This window comes from Oncorhynchus tshawytscha, linkage group LG26 (genome assembly GCF_018296145.1).
Source record: "Oncorhynchus tshawytscha isolate Ot180627B linkage group LG26, Otsh_v2.0, whole genome shotgun sequence".
Lineage (NCBI taxonomy): Eukaryota > Metazoa > Chordata > Actinopteri > Salmoniformes > Salmonidae > Oncorhynchus > Oncorhynchus tshawytscha.
Genome location: NC_056454.1, coordinates 19,333,539 through 19,354,146, shown reverse-complemented (window position 1 = coordinate 19,354,146; position 20,608 = coordinate 19,333,539). Strand labels below are relative to the sequence as shown.

The 20,608-nt window shown below is 42.8% G+C and overlaps 2 protein-coding genes across 6 annotated transcripts in view; both read left to right on the top strand.

The window, feature by feature from the left end:
• LOC112225310 (diacylglycerol kinase eta-like) overlaps positions 1-11,824 on the top strand; it is a 74,079-nt gene extending 62,255 nt beyond the window's left edge. For 3 of the 5 annotated variants that reach the window (XM_042306464.1, XM_042306462.1, XM_042306463.1), the window contains 10 exons: positions 622-729; positions 2,136-2,249; positions 2,333-2,467; positions 2,661-2,821; positions 2,962-3,067; positions 3,171-3,263; positions 3,363-3,482; positions 3,575-3,680; positions 4,791-4,921; positions 7,926-11,824. In XM_042306464.1, coding sequence (XP_042162398.1) covers positions 622-729; positions 2,136-2,249; positions 2,333-2,467; positions 2,661-2,821; positions 2,962-3,067; positions 3,171-3,263; positions 3,363-3,482; positions 3,575-3,680; positions 4,791-4,921; positions 7,926-8,012 — 1,161 coding nt within the window. In that variant the 3' untranslated portion in view covers positions 8,013-11,824. The remainder of the gene's footprint in view (positions 1-621; positions 730-2,135; positions 2,250-2,332; positions 2,468-2,660; positions 2,822-2,961; positions 3,068-3,170; positions 3,264-3,362; positions 3,483-3,574; positions 3,681-4,790; positions 4,922-7,925) is intronic. The other 2 variants (XM_042306467.1, XM_042306466.1) reach the window with 1 other exon arrangement.
• A 247-nt stretch (positions 11,825-12,071) lies between these two features.
• On the top strand, positions 12,072-20,001 carry LOC112225309 (protein FAM171B-like). The gene is made up of 8 exons (XM_024389131.1): positions 12,072-12,589; positions 14,739-14,972; positions 15,160-15,252; positions 15,705-15,863; positions 16,026-16,196; positions 16,368-16,484; positions 16,968-17,091; positions 17,422-20,001. The coding sequence occupies exons 1-8, from the start codon at positions 12,382-12,384 to the stop codon at positions 18,665-18,667; spliced, it is 2,352 nt and encodes a 783-aa protein (XP_024244899.1). The 5' UTR covers positions 12,072-12,381; the 3' UTR covers positions 18,668-20,001.
• The last annotated feature ends 607 nt before the right edge of the window (positions 20,002-20,608 follow it).

Here is a 20,608-nt window from a genome sequence, read left to right as displayed (position 1 = left end):
AACGCTCAGGACCTCAGACGGGGGCGAAGGTTCACCTTCCAACAGGACAATGACCCTAAGCACACAGCCAAGATAATGCAGAAGTGGCTGCGGGACAAGTCTCTGAATGTCCTTTAGTGACCCAGCCAGAGCCCGGACTTGAACCCGATCTAACATCTCTGGAGAGACCAGAAAATAGCTGTGCAGCGACGCTCCCCATCTATCCTGACAGACCTTGAGAGGATCCGTATAGAAGAATGTGAGAAACTCCCCAAATACTGGTGTGCTAAGCTTGTAGCGTCATACCCAAGACTCGAGCCTGTAATCTCTGCCATAGGTGTTTCAACAAAGTACTGAGTAAATGGTCTGAATACTTATGTAAGTGTGATATTTCAGTTTTTTTATTTGTATAAATTTGCACAAAAAAACAACTGTTTTTTTGCTTCGTCATTATGGGGTATTGTGTGTAGATTGATGAGGGAAAAAAACAATTAAATCAATTTTAGAATAAGGCTTTAACTTAACAAAATGTGGAAAACGTCAAAGGGTCTGAATAGTTTCTGAATGCACTGTACATACCCCTGGCCAGTCTGCAGCTTCTCCGTGTTGAAATAGAACCTAACTAACTCTTGTGTGTTCCAGTGTGACGGTCAGTACATCCCCCTGCCCAGCCTTCAGGGCATCGCGGTGCTGAACATCCCCAGCTACGCCGGAGGAACCAACTTCTGGGGAGGCACCAAGGAGGATGACGTGAGTACTGTTCTCTCTCTGTGTGTGTGTGTGTGTGTGTGTACTACTCGGCTTGTCTCGTCTTGTACTACTCGGCTTCCTGAGGATGATGTACAGGAGGCTAAATGAGAATCAGGCTTCTGGTATTTGCACGGGATGACCTGTTTACGCCACTAAGTGGCACCTCAATTCTTACGACCATACTGATAATACTGCCTTTGTCACTCTATGTGTACAACACCTTTCCAGATCCCAAGGACTCTTGTTGTCTTGGTTGTCACTTAGTGGCTGCTGACTCAGTCTTGTTGGAGAAGAGAATGATAACACTTCTGGGTTATTGTTGTTCAGTAACGTGTGTTTTATTACTGGAGCTGTGACGTTTTTAGATGTGTTTAAACCCTCTCCTCTCGCTCCCAGTGTCAGGGCCTGAGTATGACCCCTGGTGAGAGAGTTGGCCGCCTATCGACTTGTTTGTTTAAGACTCAGATAGTACAAGGGCTGCTGACGGATTGGAGTGTCGGTTTGCTACACACGCGCAGACGCACACACACACACACACACACACACACACACACACGCACACCTCCCTGGTGTGGCCCCTAGTCCAGTGAGGTTACCTCTGTCTGTGACGTGGTGTTGTTATGTAATGGCTGTGCTGGGGCAGAGGAAGCAGCTGGGAGAGAACATTCAGTGGAACTGATCCAACACACACGTCATCCTGAAAGTTGACTCTCTTGTCTGTAAACACACACATACACACTTACAGTAAATTCACACGCACACACATACTTATTTCTTAGCCTGTGTTCAAACTATAAACCATCTACAGACCTGACTGTTTTGGCCACAATGAAAACATACCAATGTGTTATTGTGAGTAGGGCTCCACCTAGTGGAATTAGTCTGAACTACAATACAATAGCTCACAACCTCTCTCTCTCTCTTCTCTCTCTTTGAGCCTTTGACGTGCAGCCGGCTGAATAGTACAGATCTGCATTAAAGTGGCATTTCCGAGTGTATCGGAGCAGAGAAATTGTGCAGCAGAATGATGTCTAATTCCTCACTACCTTGACCTTATCATGGACAATGTGGACAGAGAAATCAATATCAAGTCAGAGAGACCTTTAACTCCAGAGTCTTTCAATCTAAATTCTAACCCCTCGTTTTCACTAGATGATTTGGAGGTGAAGGAATTGTCAGGAAAAAAATATTTTTTCAATGGAGGGTGATGGTGATGATGACGATGGTGGTGATGGTGATTGTGATAAGGATGATGAGGCTGATGTACCACAAGAAAAATCACACCCCACACAGTGAGCATCATCAAAATGCTTTAAAGCAATGTACTGTAAATGTGTTCGTTGTGTTTTAACCCCTGCCTCTATTATTGTGTGTGTGTGTTGTGTGTGTGTTGTGTGTGTGTTTAGATCTTCTGTGCCCCGTCGTTCGATGATAAAATCCTGGAGGTGGTAGCAGTGTTCGGCAGTATGCAGATGGCTGTGTCCAGAGTCATCAAACTACAACACCACCGCATAGCACAGGTAACACACCCGTGCGAACGCGCACACACTACTTGTATCATACTGTGGTTTTTCGCCATTATGACTCTTTCCTCCACCGTCAGTGTCGCTCAGTGAAGATCACGATCCTGGGAGATGAGGGTGTTCCTATCCAAGTGGACGGAGAGGCCTGGGTACAACCTCCTGGTGTCATCAAGATCCAACACAAGAACCGAGCCCAGATGTTGACCAGAGACAGGGTGAGCGAAGTAGGGATGGAGTCCCAGAGTGTGAGAACAAGAGGACATGCAGTCAATGGGCGATAATATAGAGAGGGAGGGAGAGAGAGAAAGAGATGCTAAGAGGAAGAAAGAGAAGGGTATGCCCAAGAGGCTCTGTCTGTGGATGTGAACTCCTGTTCTCCCTGTGTGTCCCCTTCCTGTCCGTGTGCAGGCGTTTGAGAACACTCTGAAGTCGTGGGAGGACAAGCTGAAGTATGACAAACTGCCCTTGCGGCCTCACCTCTACTCCCAGCAGTCTGTGGACCTGGCCACTGAGGAGGAGGTAGCCCTCGTACAGCTGGTTGCCCGTGCTGCGGACGAGCTCATCACCAGGTACACACACATACGCGACCACCTCATTTCGCTCCATTCTACACTGTTATCTGTCCTTTATATTGAATACTGTACCTGTAAAAACCCTCTGTCAATCAGCAGTCAGAACTCTGCCCTCTGACTCCCCTCTCCAATCACAGGATCTGTGAGGCAGCTAAGACCAATGGGCTTCTAGAGCAGGAACTTGCTCACGCCGTCAACGCCTCGTCACATGCCATCAACAAGACGCACCCCAAGTTCCCAGAGGTTAGGGACATCATCAACAGGTTGTCTGTGTGATGGGAGGAGTGTGTGTGTGTGGGATTTTAGTTGTCTAATATCAGGCTTGTTTGTATTGCCTTGTCGCCAGAGTATGGCCAGGAACACAGCTATAGAAGTAGCCAGCAATGTGAAGGCTTTACACAACGAGACTGAATCCCTTCTGGTGGGACGGGTATCACTGGTGAGTTACAATCTAAGAAGATGTGCAGGGTCTAGGATCAGTTTAGCCTTCCTAAATCCTAACCTGAGTGTGTGTGTGTGTGTGTGTGTCCATCCGCAGCAACTGGAACCATCAGATGAAGAGTCTTTATCCAGTGCTCTGCAGAGTGTGGAGATGGAGCTAGGCAAACTCGTGGATATCCCCTGGTTATACCATATACTGCAGCCCAATGAAGATGAGGTGAGAACACACACACACCATACACACACACACACACACACACACACGCACACGCACACACACTTCTAATCCTGCACCTGTGTCCCTCTCAGGACCCCTCATTAGAGTATGGCAAGAGGAACAGTCGTAGCAGCATGTTTAGAATTGTGCCAAAGTTCAAGAAAGAGAAAGCTACCAAGAAGACCAGCCCTCAGTCAGGTATGTGTTGTTCTTCTGCGTCTCTCTCCACAGGCTTTGTACACGCACACACACACAAACACACACACAACAAGAGTGTGTATATAATGTGTAAATATCACAATACGTAAGTAACTACATAGGTTTAGAACTAAGGTCTTTACCGTCTCTATGGCCTACATATAGTGGTTGAAATGCATTATAACCACCCAGTGTGGTGTCAGGGATTGTCTCTGTGATCTCTGTCTCCCCGGGTCCTCAGTCTGACCCAGCCATCCAAGAGCACCCCTCTTTTCTCTGTTCATGGTCTCATCCACCTGTCTACGCATGTACAGCAGGCACAAACCAAGGCCAACGACAGGGTGAGGGTGGTGGACGCAGGGACAAAAACCCTGGGGTTGCCCAGAGAAAGACATTTTCTGTATAAGAACACCTTATTGCCTTCATGACGACTGATACAACTGAACATTGACTGCATTTGTTTATGAATATTACTGGCAATTGAACATGAAAACAAGCCATTTCTACTGTAGGGTTTCTCGTCTCATAAACTCTCGTCTCATTGTTTTGGGGTGAAATGAGATATGATGCCAGACAAAGAGTGGAATGGATACAAATAGAATGCCAGGGGATGGCTGGTCCTCTGCTTTAGGACCATGTCTGATATGTTGGGAGTGTGTTAGTCCTGCCTACAGTGAGGCAGGGCAAGGTGTTGATTGGGTGGGGCATTCCTGTAGGTTGCACAGGCTTCCACCTCCCTCTCCCTCCTACTTCCTGTACGTCTGTGTTCTGATTGGTGGATAACCTGCATGCCCTCAGCCTCTCTGGAAGGCCATTGGCCACAGCCCTGTTTTTCCGACCAACCAACCTCTGACATCTCTGTTAACCCCTCCTCTTTCCCGCCATCCGCTGCCGCATTTCCTCTCCCTCCCTTCCTTTCCTTCTCTACCTCTCCTCCTCTCCCTGTTTTCCTATCCCTCTATTGGGATTTTATTTCTCTGAGTGTGTGTATGTCTGTGTATACAAGGGTGTGTGTGGATGTGGGTGTGCTTCCCAATTTGTGTGTGTGTGTGCACGCGAGCGAGGGTCTCACACTGAGCGAGCCCCTTCTTGCTCTACATGTGTGTGTAGTGGAGAGATGGGGCACAGAGGAAGTGGGCGTCTGGCTGGAGCAACTCAGTCTGGGAGAGTACAGAGACACCTTCACACGCCACGACATCCGAGGCTCGGAACTGCTGCACCTGGAGAGGAGGGACCTGAAGGTACACACACACACACACACTCAAACATAACACACACTGAGACACACACACCGAGACACACACACACACACTCAAACATAATGCACACACAAATGCTAATACATACACACACGCTAATGCATACACACACACACACACACACACACACACACACACACACACACACACACACACACACACACCCTTTACCTCATCTATCCCCAGATCAACTCTCTTTCTCTCTTCCTCTCCGTTTCTCTCCATCTCTTTCTCTCTGATTCTGTTGGCCGTTAGTTGTCTCCCTGTTTGCTACTCTGTGCTGCACTGCTCTGCTTGGCTTCCTCTGTGTGTGAGAGTGTTGCTTACCTACCGCAGGAGACTGGCTGCAACTCACTAACCCCCCAGTCTCCAATGGTACTGTGTGCGAATTGGGAATGGGACAGGGCTGGGGGAATGGGGGAGGGGAGGGAGGGCTGGGGGGTGTGGAAGGGTAAAGGAGGGTTGGGGTGCCACCATAGACGAGACTAAAAGCTGTTTTAAGTATGAGCGACATAGTATTCACGGACAGAGGCACAACGACTCCCAGGGAAGCCGACCCAGGGGCGTGTGAGTGAACATGCTTTTTTTGGCGTGATGCTTAACATGGGTGACAGATACTTGGAGTTATAGGAGAAAGATGTCCAATGTTGACTCCACTCTGAGAAAATACCTCAGCGAGAACAATTTAGACACCTTGTTTATGACCAGAACATCCAATGGAGATGATGGAGTGTCATTTAAACACACATTAAATGTTTTTTGAATAGACTAAAAAGTCTATCAGAATTTCATGTACCAGTGACCCTATGGAATATACAGGGGGGATTGAATGAGGGCAAAGCGAGTAGGATGACTTTCTGACATTAGTAATAGATACACACATGCACACCTCCATATGAGCAACAGGCCTACCATACCTTGGACTGTGCCAGTGTTTCTTTCTCTCTGTGTATGTGTGTGTGTGTGTGTGTCCCCATTCCAAATCTGTCCCATCCATGTTGCTATGGAAATACCATCATTACCCAATGAAAAAAAACAGAATTGGATTTTTTTTCTCCTAAACACTATTACATAATTATAATTGATCATATTTAGAAACATGGTAACATTTTACTTAAAGGTCCCATGCAGCTGTTTTTATATCAACGTGAAATCATTTCTGGGTAACAATTAAGTACCTTACTGTAATTGTTTTTAATAAAACAAAATAACTTCTTAGTAATGGGACATTTCTCAAAACAAGAATTTTGCTAGGACTGTCTGGGAGTGGTGAGGGGATAACTGAAAACTAGCTGTTATTGGCAGAGAGGTTTGGAACTATTTTTGTATTGGTCTATAAACTCATTTACCGCATGGTGATGTCACCATGGAAGGCCATAACTCCCTCCCACCAAAACAGGCTGAAATTTCAGGTGGCCTTTTCAAACAGCTCTTACACTAAAAGGGCATTATCATAATTGTCACAATTTCACAGTAATATTCCAACCCCTTAGTGTGGAAATATATATAAAACACAGTTAAATCACATTTTTGACTGCACTGAGCCTTTAACACATACAGGTAAAATGCATTATGATGCAGTTATAATGCATTGTAAGACTTGTCATACGCATGTAAAAGGCTCTTCCCACTGGGCAAAAACTGGTTGAATCAACGTTGTTTCCACGTCATCTCAACAAACCCAAAAATATGTGATGACGTTGAATCAATGTGGAAAACTGATTGGATTTACGAAAAGTCATCAACATACTGGAATTTCGTTGTTTTTTTCTCCACCCAATTTATTACGAAAATGTTACTTAAAATGTACTTAAACATGGCGTCTTTTTTTCCACCTTGTTTGACTACCCAACCAATTGTAAATCAAAACTAGATGTTGAAACGACGTCTGTGCCCAGTGGGTTATAATGCTTCGCAGCATGTAAGTATTAAACATATTATAATTAAGCAATACAGCCTGAAGGGGTGTGATGTATATGGCCAATATACCAGGGCTAAGGGCTGTTCTTAAGCACGACGCAACGCGGAGTGCCTGGACACAGCCCTTAGCCGTGGTATATTGTCCATATACCACAAACCCCCGAGGTGTCTTGTTGCTATTATAAACTGGTTACTAATGTAATTAGAACAGTAAAAAATGTATGTTTTGTCATACCCGTGTTATTCAGCCAATCAGCATTCAGGGCTCGAACCACCCAGTTTATAATCCCTATTATAAGACATTTTGAGTGCCGAAAGCATGACATTTGGCTTTAATTGGTATTATCAAACTATCACACAGAAAATGGCCAAAGGATCATAAATACAAACAGTGGCAGCTACAAGCTGTTCAGTAGCGTGCTCCACGTTTGAATATTTGCAATGGTTATTGAAAGGTAGGTACAGCACAACACATCTGTTCACACTGTCTGTTTTGTCATTGACCAGAAGATCTATTTTTTTACAGTACATGACCTGTTGCTTTGTAACATCTGGCACTATGAGACATATTCAGCACACATGAAGTGAAACCGCGTATTACTGGCTGCCTTTAAAGCTAGATTCCTTAGTTGCTAAATCCATTTTTTGGACTTATATATTAATCATATATACTTGTTGATTCCTGAAGTGTATAACTCATAAATCCATTGTGGACTTAATTTAACTGTCATACCCCATCAGAACCCAACATATAAGATTGTTTTACTCCAATGTTTGTAAACAACTAAATATAAACAAACATTGTACAGCCTCAAAACATGGTTAAAACTATCATTTTTATATAATGGATGGTCAGTCTATGCATCCATAGCCCTGTCTATGAATTTGAGAGTGGTTACATTTCTCCAGACCCATCCCGTAGCTTTTTACCAACTGCCTTGTTTTTGTTTGAACTCTGGATTCTAGCTTTAAGAGGTCCTATATAGTGATATACACTGAGTTCTATAAATATTTAGTTTTTAAATAGTAGAATCAATGTTCTTAAGATGTCATCGTCTCTCCACAGGATCTGGGGATATCGAAAGTGGGTCATATGAAGAGAATTCTTCAGGGAACTAAGGATCTGGCTAAGACCGCCATGATTGACCTCTAACCCAGAAGTAGTTGGAGAGGAAGTGCCCCTCCACCACAGAGGAAGAATTTTGGAGCTCCACAGGAAGAGCTGAATGCCTGGTATCTTGGGATGAATGGATGGATTTGATCCTTTGGATGCATTTGGGAAGGCTGTTTCAGAGAAGCTTTAGAACAGAAATGTTTTAGTGAGGCTGTGATTGGTGCCAAAATGGAAGATGGAACTTGAAAGCTGTTGACAGTGCAAAGAAGGAAGTCATAGATCTTCACAAAAAGCCATTTTTCTAAAATCATATTACCATTCATGGCACAATCAGGTATGCAATTTATCATCATTAGAAAAGTTTGATTGGTCGCCTGGCATCGTAGAGAAGGCCCAATCCAAGTAGCAACAAGGTGACTTCCATGAGTGTGTCCTACCAGCGGGGTGTGAGTGTGTCCAGTTCAATACAGTACCGTATGGCTTTGTGATTGGCTTACTGGCCCTTTGCTTAACAGTAGATGGCTACAGATGCAACACGACAGTCACAATATCCTGCTTTCACTGTTTACACCAGAGGAGATGGCCTACGTCCCAAATGGCACCCTATTCCCTATGCGGAGCTCTACTTTTGAGTGGTGCACTATGTAGGGAATAGGGTGTGATTACAGATGTGCCCTGGGAGAAGGAGAGATGCAACATCACAACCTAAAGAGAGTGAAGCGAGGTCTCTGAAAACAGTGAGACATATGTTGCATGCTATGCTAGCTTGACTTTGGATATCTATTTGGAATTGCATGAATAGTGTTTAGATTTTTTTGGTGTACAAAGATAACACTTGAACAAGTTTTTGTTTTTGTTTTATATGACTTTAGTATTATCATGCCATTTGTTACTACTGAAAGCATCATTTTGGTTTGAATAGAAAAAAAGTGTTGATGACTTCTATTTATTTGTTTTTGCATGATGATTCTGTGTCAAAGACTCATGTCGTGTGCCATATTTTAGTCATTTTATTGTAAATGTGCTTTATTGGTAAGAAAACATCAGAATTTAAGACAAGTTATCAGATTACATATTAGGAGTTATGTTTTGTCATTTGACACGTTTTCTGTTGATGTGAAAATCAGTACCAAAGTGAATGTCCAAGACACTTCCGAGCTTAAATGTTAACTTTGAAAGTAGTGAAAATATTGTTATAATGTGTTTGAGATAAATATCAGTTACTTATAGAGGGAGTGAATTTGCTGGTTGTAAGCCAACAATTTCATATTTTTATGGAATACTTAATAGGCACTTTTCCATTTTGGGTGTTTGCAAAGATACATCATCATATCAGTAGATACACTTCACTTCAATCTTTAGCATTTAAACATTTCACAGAGTAACACTATGGTAGTGGGGATAGGAGTTATACATTGATTTAAGTAGAGCAGCTGAGGAGCAAAGGAGTTTTGCAAATGTGCAGCCTTTCTAAATTGCTCAGTGTGATATGTAATGTTAATAGGACACTTATTTTGTTAGATTGGTTGCATTACAGGGTATATTTGTATGTGATGCTAAGTATGCATTGTATATATGCAATCTAAACCAGTGTATGCATACACTGTTAGTAGCTATTCTAGTCCAATGCCTTTTATAGATTGCTGACATGACATGAAGTGGCAACAGCTAACACGTTTTGACGATAATTGTTGATTCATTTGCGCCATAAACACCAATTGTAGATGATTGTTTTTGTTAAGTAGACTAATCTCTCCTGTATGTGTTTTAATGCTGTTGTATTTGAATGGAGGTGCAATACTGTAGTGGTTTTCATACAGTTTCTCTGACGAGTTGTTTCGCTGTGGGGAAAACCGAAAGGGTTTTTGTATACACGGACGGGCTTTTAAATGAAAGAGCGTTTTTTTAACTAGTTCATTTCAATTCAAAAATTCTTCCAACATCTCACTGGTTTTTAGTCTCGTTCCTCTGTGCTTCCAGGATGATTCTCAAAGCAGGGAATCATAGACTGTTGAACGGGCAGACCTGACTGTTGTTCTATGTGTTTCTACACCATCCCTTGTATGTTCATTTACATCAGTTAAATAGTTAGCAACAACTGTATGTTTATCATTGATCGGCCAACTTGTAATATCAAATTGGTCCAATGATTATTATTATGATCATTTTTTACCTGGAACAAAACTGTTCATGTCAGGATCTTGGCTCGCTTTATTGTACAGTCCTCCAGTACCCCAATATCTACTATCAAATGGAAATAGGAAATGATCGTTTCATGATCACATGGAAATTACATTTAGGCTTCTTTGGGATTCATTGAGAAAGAAATGAATCTTTTTGGTACCAGTTGGTTACCAATTGTGTTAATTTATTTGAAGTTGACGCCAGAAAGTAGCTTGTATCTAATACTCCATAATTGTGCAGTGTAAATGTAGTACTGTAAAATAAAGCATTCCCTACAATATTCTTAGAGGGTGCCACATATCACAACTTGAAATTCATAGTTTCCCACCAACCTCTCTTTCAGTGACTCCTTAAGAGAATTGACATTATCAAGAAGCATATAGACTATCCTCACAGTCAAGTATTTTTTGAATAACATGAAACCCAAATCATGAGGCCTTTAAATGTCCTGAAACGCAAACTTTTTTTTCTAGTCCTACCTTAGTAAAAAATAGTCTAGACAAAATAAATGTGCTTTATTGCAAGTATGATTGTTGTAAAAAAAAAAAATAATAATAATTCAAGTTCATAGCCCAAGCTAGCTAGGTTCCTAACCAAAGATATGAATTAAACATATTCTGAACTTTCAATCTTTTATGAAATCCTAAGTACCCAACCCACAATTCTTGATCATTAAGTGTATGTCAGTCATTGTGTGACAGTCAGATGACGATCAGTTCTTTGTTTGTGCCACAGTCATGTCTTGTTGTCTTTAAGTGGCTTTTTTATGGGCTGGTATCACAGACATATTGAATATGGATTAATTTGAAGTAGGCCTAGCTCTTGTTCTCAGAGTGGTTTAACATTCCAATACATAGTTCTGTATTCATATTAAAACCACATTTTCAGTAGTCAGAATTCAAGTGCAATCTAGGTAGTTTATGTCTGTGTTTTCAGCTCAAATGTGCGTTTTCTCACTGCAGGTCAAACTCAAAGCTTTAGTTCACAGGCTATGTGTGTCTGTCTGAAGGGTCTCTGCCTGGTTTTGCATGACTGTGTTAGACCCCACTCCAGGCTTAGAGACAGAGAGCGCTTGAGTTCTCCAACCTGGGGAGAGGTTTCCCGTACGCACAGATCTAAGATCAGCTCACCTCCCCCAATCCTTACCATAACCATTAGAAGGGGAAAACGCAAAACTGACCTTAGATCAGCATCCAAGGGCAACTTCAACCTACTCCATGTTTTCCAGTGTTGTGTATATATAATGCTGCAAACTGCCTGGTTTTCATAAACCAACCAAACCCTATGTGAGGATATTTTAGGATGATGGTCTATAACATGGTGGAAGAGACGAGAGTTTCATTTGTTTACATTATGTTTACAATGGCACAGTTTTAAGAATACATATACATAGATATACAATATTTGCATATTTATTGCCTAAGGTTAAACAATATGATGATGTGTAACTGTGTTTTCATCTTTGGAATATAATGTTACAGTTGTGACCCGTGTTACTATCTGGATGATTTTGGTAAAAGTAGTTGGTCATTTTTATGACTAATAAGTGACTGTTTGCTGTGCCTTTTTATGGTTAGAATGCATGGTTAACTATTTATTACAATATGGAAGTCACTGAGATGTGTATTTTTGTATTCTGATTAAATAAATGGTTCAACTTTGTTGTACATTTTCTTAGGCGCCTTAAAAACAAGGCTACCGGTTCATATCTTCCTTCTTCAATAAAAGTGAAAGCGTACACAATGTGTTTCCTGCCTAGCCATAGACTGTTACCATCATTACATATGGTGTTTGTTTATATTGTTTGTTGTTGTTTCATCACATTTTTACAAAACCAATGTAGAGAGGACCACTCATATTGGCAGTTAATGTACTTGTTTACTAATTAACTGGTACTGGGCTATTTATGATCTGTACCTGTAAAGTAGGCCTACATACAATTGTGTATATATTTAGGCCTATACACATATATTCAAAAAACAGACATTCAAAAAACGAAACGCATGAGGCGACATTTAATAGGACAAAAGGGGTGGAGTTTGTCAAAGACTACAGACCTGTCTTGCATGCTGGTACTGGTAGTGACAGTAGATTCTGAACGAGGATGTTCATGTTGAACTAATAGTATCGCTTAGAGAACTACAATGGCCTACTATGCGGAGGATAATGTGGGACTCATGCCTAATGTTTACCGTTATGTCTCGCTTTGTAACTGCAAGTAGTCATGTCAGTATTAGGAGTTTACCTGTTGTTATTCGCGCTATTCTACAGGGACGGGATGAGATTGACCGCAAGCAGTTTCTCTGCCGCGCGCCAGATGGCACAGCGCGATGACGGCGATATTGTAGACTCTATTGTTAAGGGCGCAGCAGACCATCAAGTGGTTCAACAAATTCAGCATCAGGACCAGACAGCATCAGTCTACTCGTCAGGTATGTGTTCGCCAATCAGTTAATAGATGGAATGTGGATCCTGATTATGAATAAAGATCTTCAAAGTGTGTGGTGTTAAAATAATATTGTGTAAAGTGCATAGATAGCCAACGAACATTTTAATCTCGTAAATTTCATGATCATTTTTTTTAACATCTTCAGATATATTAAATGTGCATAGTATGCCATACTTGCATGGTAGGCCTACAGGTGAGGCAGCACAGGTTGGTTATATTTTTCATTTTCCCTCCAGAGAACCTTTGAATGAGAGAGTCAGTTTAAATTGCGGTAGAATCCCCATTAGGAGTGCTGTAAGCAAAATATACCACAATGTAAGACATGCTGTGCAATGCATGTCTATCCATCTGCTGTTTGTTAGTCAGCAAGGAGAGTGAATAATATTTAGCAGATCATGTCATTCAGAGTGTGAATGAACTAGAACGAACAGCTCATTTCCAAAGCCAAACGTGTTCATTTTCATTTTGCTAGTCATGATATTGGTTTGGAGTCTGGACCACCATTACAGCATGATCCAAGGGCCTCATAGCATCTAAACAGCAGGCTGCCTACTTGTTTACAATGCCGAATGAATGACAGGCTTGCATTCATATTTCTGTTCAGAGTCTTTATGATTTATTCATTGTGTAGGAGTTAATTAGCATAATGCTTATTCACGTGCACTTCTCGCTCATTGCGTCCAATGAGGAACATTTATTCACAACAAAAGAACAAAAGGTACCTTTTATCATGTACCAGATGTTCAGTAGCCTTGTCCCAGTTCTCTTTGTGCTGTCTTACAGCACAAAGAGGTCTAGGACCAGACTAATGGGATCAGGAATTAGATATTTTGTCCCACATTGAAGAGGCTAAGACAAGGACTTGTTGAATTCCTCCTGGTGTGTCTCCTAACAGGGTCACACTGTTTTATTGTCCTCTCTGCTGGACAACATGACACACCCTACAAGGTCTTACCATAAACTAGCCTGGTCCCAGATCTGTTTGCTATTGCCTTGCCAATGACCATAGGGGCTCGTAAAATGGCACAAACGGATCTGGGACAAGGCTAACTGTATGCACCGAAATGACCTAAATCTCAGCACCATTCCACTTTCCTATACATTTCAGTATGGTGTCTATAGGACAGCAATTTGACTTGGATTGTCCCGGTGATGTTGTGCAATTGTAGAGGGAATGGCTTAATCCCAACACAGCAGTCTCTGAACCGGAGCCATAGAGGATCAGTCTCCACAGGCCCATCTGCTCCTCCTATTGGTGTACACACACACACACACACAAACAAACACACACACTTTCCTGCATGATGTAGCCTAATTCCCACTGAAACCATTTGATGTTCTGTTTCCAAGTCTCAAAAGATATTCTACATATCCTGTCATATGATTGGCGTTACCAACTATAGCTGGCTTCTCAATCTCCATCTAATTTGAGTTAATAGCAGGTGGAATCACATATCTAGCCATCTCTATTGGAATTATGACCTCATAGCCCATAAACCCCCATTCTGTCCAAACCGTAAATCTCTCAGAAGTGGGCCCCAATTCTCCAAACAAGTAGATTATAGTAATCTGGTATTATTCACCTCCACTGCAGATTAAACAGGCCCTTCTGTCCTGTTGGTCCACTAAGACTGCTTGGTTGAACATGAGTGTGAAGTGGCAGTAGGGCAGGCTTCATCCCCTTCACATCTCTCCTTCATCTCTACCGATCTGAAAACTGCAGGACTGTTGAAAGGGATGTAATATAAGCCTACCCAGAGATGAATTGTCACCTGTCCACCTCTATAGAATCAGCCCAAAGAAAGGATTTGATAGCCGGACAATATCTTTATTAGCCTGTTTGCTGATGTAGCACAATGTTATCTTTCAAACGTCTTTATATATTCTCAATAATCGGCCAAATTGAGTTTCTGCATCACATAGGTCCCGTGGGACAATTGAATAGACATCCACAGGGAAATCCTCAAATGTTTTTGTTTATAGTGTTCTTATTAAGGCCTATTTTGCTTTAATCAGGACTATATCATTGATTAAAAAACATTGCCAATCAGTGTTGTCTACATTACAGTATCGAATTGTAAAAAGGAAAAATATTTGATCATTGAACTGAATTTATCCTTTGCTTTCTCCAGGCTCTGAATTCCCTCTGAAGGTCCAGGTCAATGACATGTCAACCCGCCACGCCCTGAGCCTAGCCACAGTGGAGGTGTATGTGAACTACACCAGGACCAACTCTGCTCTCACCACTGAGGATGGTAGAGTTTTTCTTTATGTGCCCTACCAACTGGGGTTACCCCTCACCATCGTGGCTAGCATGGATAGTTACCTGCTCACCCTGCTGCCCTGGAAAACCACCAGGATACCAAGTAAGTGTGTGTGGTGTATGTGTGTACTCGTCGTGGCGGCTTGTCATTGCATAAGCTGTTGAATTCTAATGTGAGATCGCCATCTAGTTTCTCAATGTAACAACTACGTAGTGACGGTGTGGGGATCAAATCAAGCAAGTGCCTCTGGAAAGTTTCACAGTGCATTTTCCCTTCTGGTTTATTGCAGTATTTTCAGCTGTGACCATGTCCCTGTTGTCCATAAACCAAGGCAACATCTGGTGGTTTGACGATTCAGTTCTGATAACTGGCAAAACATCTGGTATGTATGTTGCGTCTTTATTGTCTGATTTACTTTCCTGTTATTATCCATTCTATGATGCTTTATTTACACTCCTAGAAAAAAAGGTGCTATCTAGAACCTAAAAGGCTTCTTCGTCTGTCCACATAGGAGAACCCTTTCAAGAACCCTTTTGGGTTCCAGGTAGAACCCTTTTGGTTCCATGTAGAATCCTTTTGAGTTCCATATAGAACCCTTTTGAGTTCCATTCCTTTTACAGAGGGTTCTACATGGAACCCAATAGAGCTCTACCTGGAACCAAAAAGGGTTCTCCTATGGGGACAGTCGAAGAACCCTTTTGTAAGCCTTTTTTCTACGAGTGTACGTACGGGTAGCTACTCTTATTCATAGGTCCTAGTTCTTGAACATAAGCTAAACATGGCCTTGTTTTTGTAATTTATCTTCTTAATTAGCATATGTCTTTTCATCTGTAGATGCCTTGTCTCAGCCCAGGGTCCAGTTCCCTAAGAGTCTCCTGAACCTGACAGACAGAAGAAGCCTCTCCTCTTTCAGAGCTTACCTAACAACGCCTCAGCCTCCCGTTGGGAAAGACTGCCACGCCTACACCACTGGTCTTCTCATCAACCAGTCAGGTATATGTGTTTGTGTGTTTGTGCAGCTTTTCCAAACCACATTCGGAGGGAGGTACAGAGCAAGAGACAACGGCCTACAAATTAGCAATACTGTAATGATAAGACCTTTTTCGTCGATCTTTTGTATTTCAAAGGTCTTAAAGTCAGTGTTTTCTGTTTCAGGATACAGCAGCATTGAGTTGAGCCCCATAGCAGCTGTCAGTGCTCAACTCTTGTCCAATGGCAGAGAGATCCAGGTGACCGGGCCAGTACAGATCACTCTACCCCTGGGGGACAACTCTGGACTGCAGGCCTCTCATGCTGTGCCAGCCTGGTCCTTTGACCATACTACTGGTGGGTGTAGAGGTAGTTAGGGGAAGTTCCCCTAGACAATGATCTAAGGTCAGTTTTACATGTTACCCTCTAATGGTTAAGGTTAGGATTTGGGGAAGGAAGGCTGACCCTAGATCAGTAGTTCATTCATGTCTTCAACACTTCAACATTCATGTCATCAATATTATTCAGGTGCCTGGATGAACAGAGGACTGGGAATTATGAAGATGGAGGAGGGGAAGTTGTTTTGGACCTTCATGGCCCCTCATCTAGGCTACTGGATAGCAGCACCCATGCCTTCGATCAAGGGTATGTACTACAGTGCCTTGCGAAAGTATTCGGCCCCCTTGAACTGTGACACAAACATGTGGATATTTCAAACTTTTTTAACAATTCAAAAACTGAAAAATTGGGAGTTGCGACCTTTTGCCACATTTCAGGCTTCAAACATAAACATATAAAACTGTATTTTTTGTGAAGAATCAACAACAAGTGGGACACAAACATGAAGTGGAAGATGGATGGAGCGACATTTATTGGATATTTCAAACTTTTTAACAATTCAAAAACTGAAAAATTGGGTGTGCAAAATTACTTCATAATTGTATTAATTTTAGGCCCAGAATGCAATTCAACCATTGCTAGATATATTGAACTATACATTATTTATAGCTGGTGGTCATTTCCAGTAAGCAGATTGTCTATTGTTCTACAGTATATGAGTTATTTTTTGTGCTCTCATAACGCTCTCCAAACTTTTAACCAGACTCTTCTGTGCTAATGTTAATATAGGTTACATGGGACATGCCACCCCTATGGACTTCATCTCCTACCATAGCTCCTTGATCGTGGCTGTGCTAGGAGGAACTCTTGTCCTCCTTGTTGGAGTTTTAGCAGTGATGCTCTGTTGTCGTAGGTAAGAGATGGATTCATTTTGTTGTTACCTCACTAATCTGTTATTGTTTAGACGTTAATGGGCCAGATTAACCAAGTGAATTGACAAATCTCCAGTGTCATCAAACTGTTAATTGATATTTTGTTTCACATTTGAACTTTTGTCAATATAGTATAGTATAGTCATCTTTTAACGATGTCAACTAATGTTATGATCTGATATCAACTGATTGTATATACCATAGTGATAGTGACCATTTGAAGCTGATCCACCTTTCAATGGTGGTCTGATTAGAAACATGTTGCATTTCCTAAGAGAGGTTTCTGTTTCGATCCACAAATGTTCTTCTAGGGAACCTAAGACAAAGAGGATCCACGCCACCAACATGGCGTCGTTGGAGATGGACCAAACCACCACGACACATGACAACCAACTCTGCGAAGTGTCCTCTCAAGACTCCACCCACTCTGAAGACGTATCCCACCAATTATTAACGAGGAGGGGCGATGGAAAATTGGACGATTCAGCCACTTCCAAGTACAATGACGACTTCAACATTTACATTGAGGGTACAGATCTTATTGGTCCAGAGTCCTCCAGGCCTTTGCAGCAGGCCCTTCTTGTCAACAGCAGTGACATTCTGTGGATACGGGGCATTTCTGAGGGGATAAATCTACCTCTCTCTCTCAATGAGAGCTTGTTCCTCCAGGACAGACTGCTCCACTTCCACAACCAACCTGTGGCTATCCGCCATGCTCCGGGGCTTTGGAGCTCACCAGAGCAGCCCTCTCCGGGATGCAGGTCTGCCACCCTGCCCCGAACAGGTGGGATGTACGACCTTGGGCAAGGACAAACTGTGGGCATGGACAACCTCACACAGACTTTACCCAAGGCCCCTCTGGCCACTCTGGAGCGCTCCCAGGGGCACGGCAGGGAGGGGACTTCACAGGGACAGGGAGGGCTTCACGGGGACACCTCCACCTTCAAGCCAGAGTCCTGGAGCCGCTACTACAGCAGCCTCCCAGAGTCCGTCTCAGTCCCCAGCACGCTGAACGAGGCCAGAGGAAGAGGAGGCCACCGCCCTGGGGGTGGGCGTCCCTTTTCCAGTGAGCTCCAGGAAGCAGACCAGAATTCAGAGCAGACCCCCTCAGAGCTCACCAGGGCCAGGCCCTCTCCTCTCGCCCCGCGGGCATGGTTTGTATCCCTGGAGGGCAAACCGGCCGCAGAGATCTGCCGCAACTCTTCCTCCGTCACGGACTCCAAGAGAAAACGCAGGGCGGCAGGGGACAGCCGTGACACCAGTCTTGACTCTGGAGTGGATATGAGCGAGCCCAACAACCAGCCAACTGTTGGGAATAGGCAGATGATGCTGGATCGTAGTGGCACCTTTGTCAAGAGAGCCACGCTCCATATTAAGCCCCCCCTTCTCGTCTCCGGTGAGGAATTGAACAAAGAGTACAGCGGGAAAGGCGCCTTGGGGGGCCAGACCCCAAATGATGACGCCCCCCAGGGGACCAACCATGGTGCTAGCGGAACTAGTACCAACGTCTCACAGGAGAGAGGGGAGGGGCCGAGTGCTTGCCCAGAGAGACACTGAGTTCAGGGCTATATTCAGTTGTGGAATGTTCAGATATAAATTTACAACGTAGAATAAACATGTCCCTCTGACATGAACAATAAATATTCATGTCAGTTCAATTCATGACATTTCTATCTGCAGCGCTCCACAACGTTTGCCTACTGAGTGTGACTTTGGGCCACCTCACCCCCAGGAAACCATGATAAGGACAATGACAAGAACCTGTCATCACATGGAGGAAAAGCCACTCAAAAAGCTGAACTAGGAGCATGAGCTGAAGTTGTGTAGGGGAATAGTCATAGACATCAAATTGCACTGACTGTGTCAATACATGTTATGACAATGCCTAAAGGTGGGTGTTGTACAATCTCTTGTATTCATCTGTCGAATGCAAACCTGTTGAAACTTAAAGGAATCTTAGTTTCACTTCACCTGTGCCATTTCTTACTCATAACATAGAACGCATTTGTGTAGGCTGCACCTTTACAAGCCCACCATGCATGTCTTCACTTAAGTTTCATTGTGAATCTGAGTCTGTGATTGACTATACTCACATGAAGAAAGTCTGTTACATTCCTGGAAGTAAGCACACATTTGCCTCAGCAACATTTGAACTTGTCAGTACGGAAAGTTGTAAGGTCTCCAGATTTACGTTCACTGCCAGATTCTGCTCTGTTAGACGTCCTGTGGTAAATGATATCTTCCTGTCCTGTAACCTTTGAACTGTATGTTGGGTGAGATGGCTGCTCCCGCTCTGTTGAAAACCAGCTGTTGTTCATCTAGTTCACGGGACTCTAGACTTCTCTCATTCCACCTCTGCCACTTAAATGTAACTGCTTGTACTTGCTGGTACTTCACCACAGTCATGGTTTTATCAACTAAAGTCTATTATTCTTGTCGTCCCTAGATTTTGTACAATTTATAATGGCATGAGTTGTTGTTTAAGTCAAGAGAATATTGAAAGAGTAATTACATTTTCAAATATGCTTGTGCGAGCCTGTTATGATGCATAGGAGTTTGCTTGCAAATGACTCATCACTGGTTGGCACAGAGGCTTGTCACGACTTCTACCGAAGTCGATGCCGCTCCTTGTTCGGGCGGTGCTCGGCGGTCTTCTAGCCATCGTCGATCCAGTTGTCTTGTCTTCCCACACACCCGGTTCTCATTTCCCCTCATGCGTTGTGAATTTAACCCTCTGTTTCCCCTCAGGTCTTTGTGTGGTATTGTTAATTCAGCTTCATGTCATCCGCACTTTAGTCTGTTGCGCTGGGTTAACCCGTACTGTTATTTCGTGTTCACTTTGCCGTGTGCTTTTGGTTCCCCTAAATAAAAAGGCTCCGTTGGCTACCCGATATCTGCTCTCCTGCACCTGACTCCCTTACAGCCATTTACACATACCCGACACTTGTAAAAATGTGTATGATATTTCAGTTCAACAAAGCACATACATAACTGGCAATATATTATCCACTATTGTGATACAGACACTATAGAAGTCAAACATACTATATGTCTTCAGAAGGGCAGACTACATAACAAAATGCCAATGACCAAAAACACAACCCGTTCAGTGTTAATGATTATTGATAGTTTTTTTACTTAGGTAATATACAGTATTAAGGGCACTTCTATGGAAACTTTGATCGCTTTCTCATTGTCACTCATCTTTGATTGCTTTTTAAAATAAAATAAAAGCATACAGCAACATTTGTAGTGACAAAAACCATTTAGAAATACTTCAAATGGTAATGATGAGAATACATACAACTCTTACAGTAAAGCTTTTAAATAGGTGTTACTATACAGTACATAAACACATAGACATAAGGCACCAATTTAATGGTCGGGTTTGCTGGTACAATGTTTTCATTACATGCTGTAAGGTCATTAGCTAACATGGCAAAAACTCATGTGTTTTGAAGCTTCAGTCAGCCCAACGGTGTATGCAGATTGCAACAG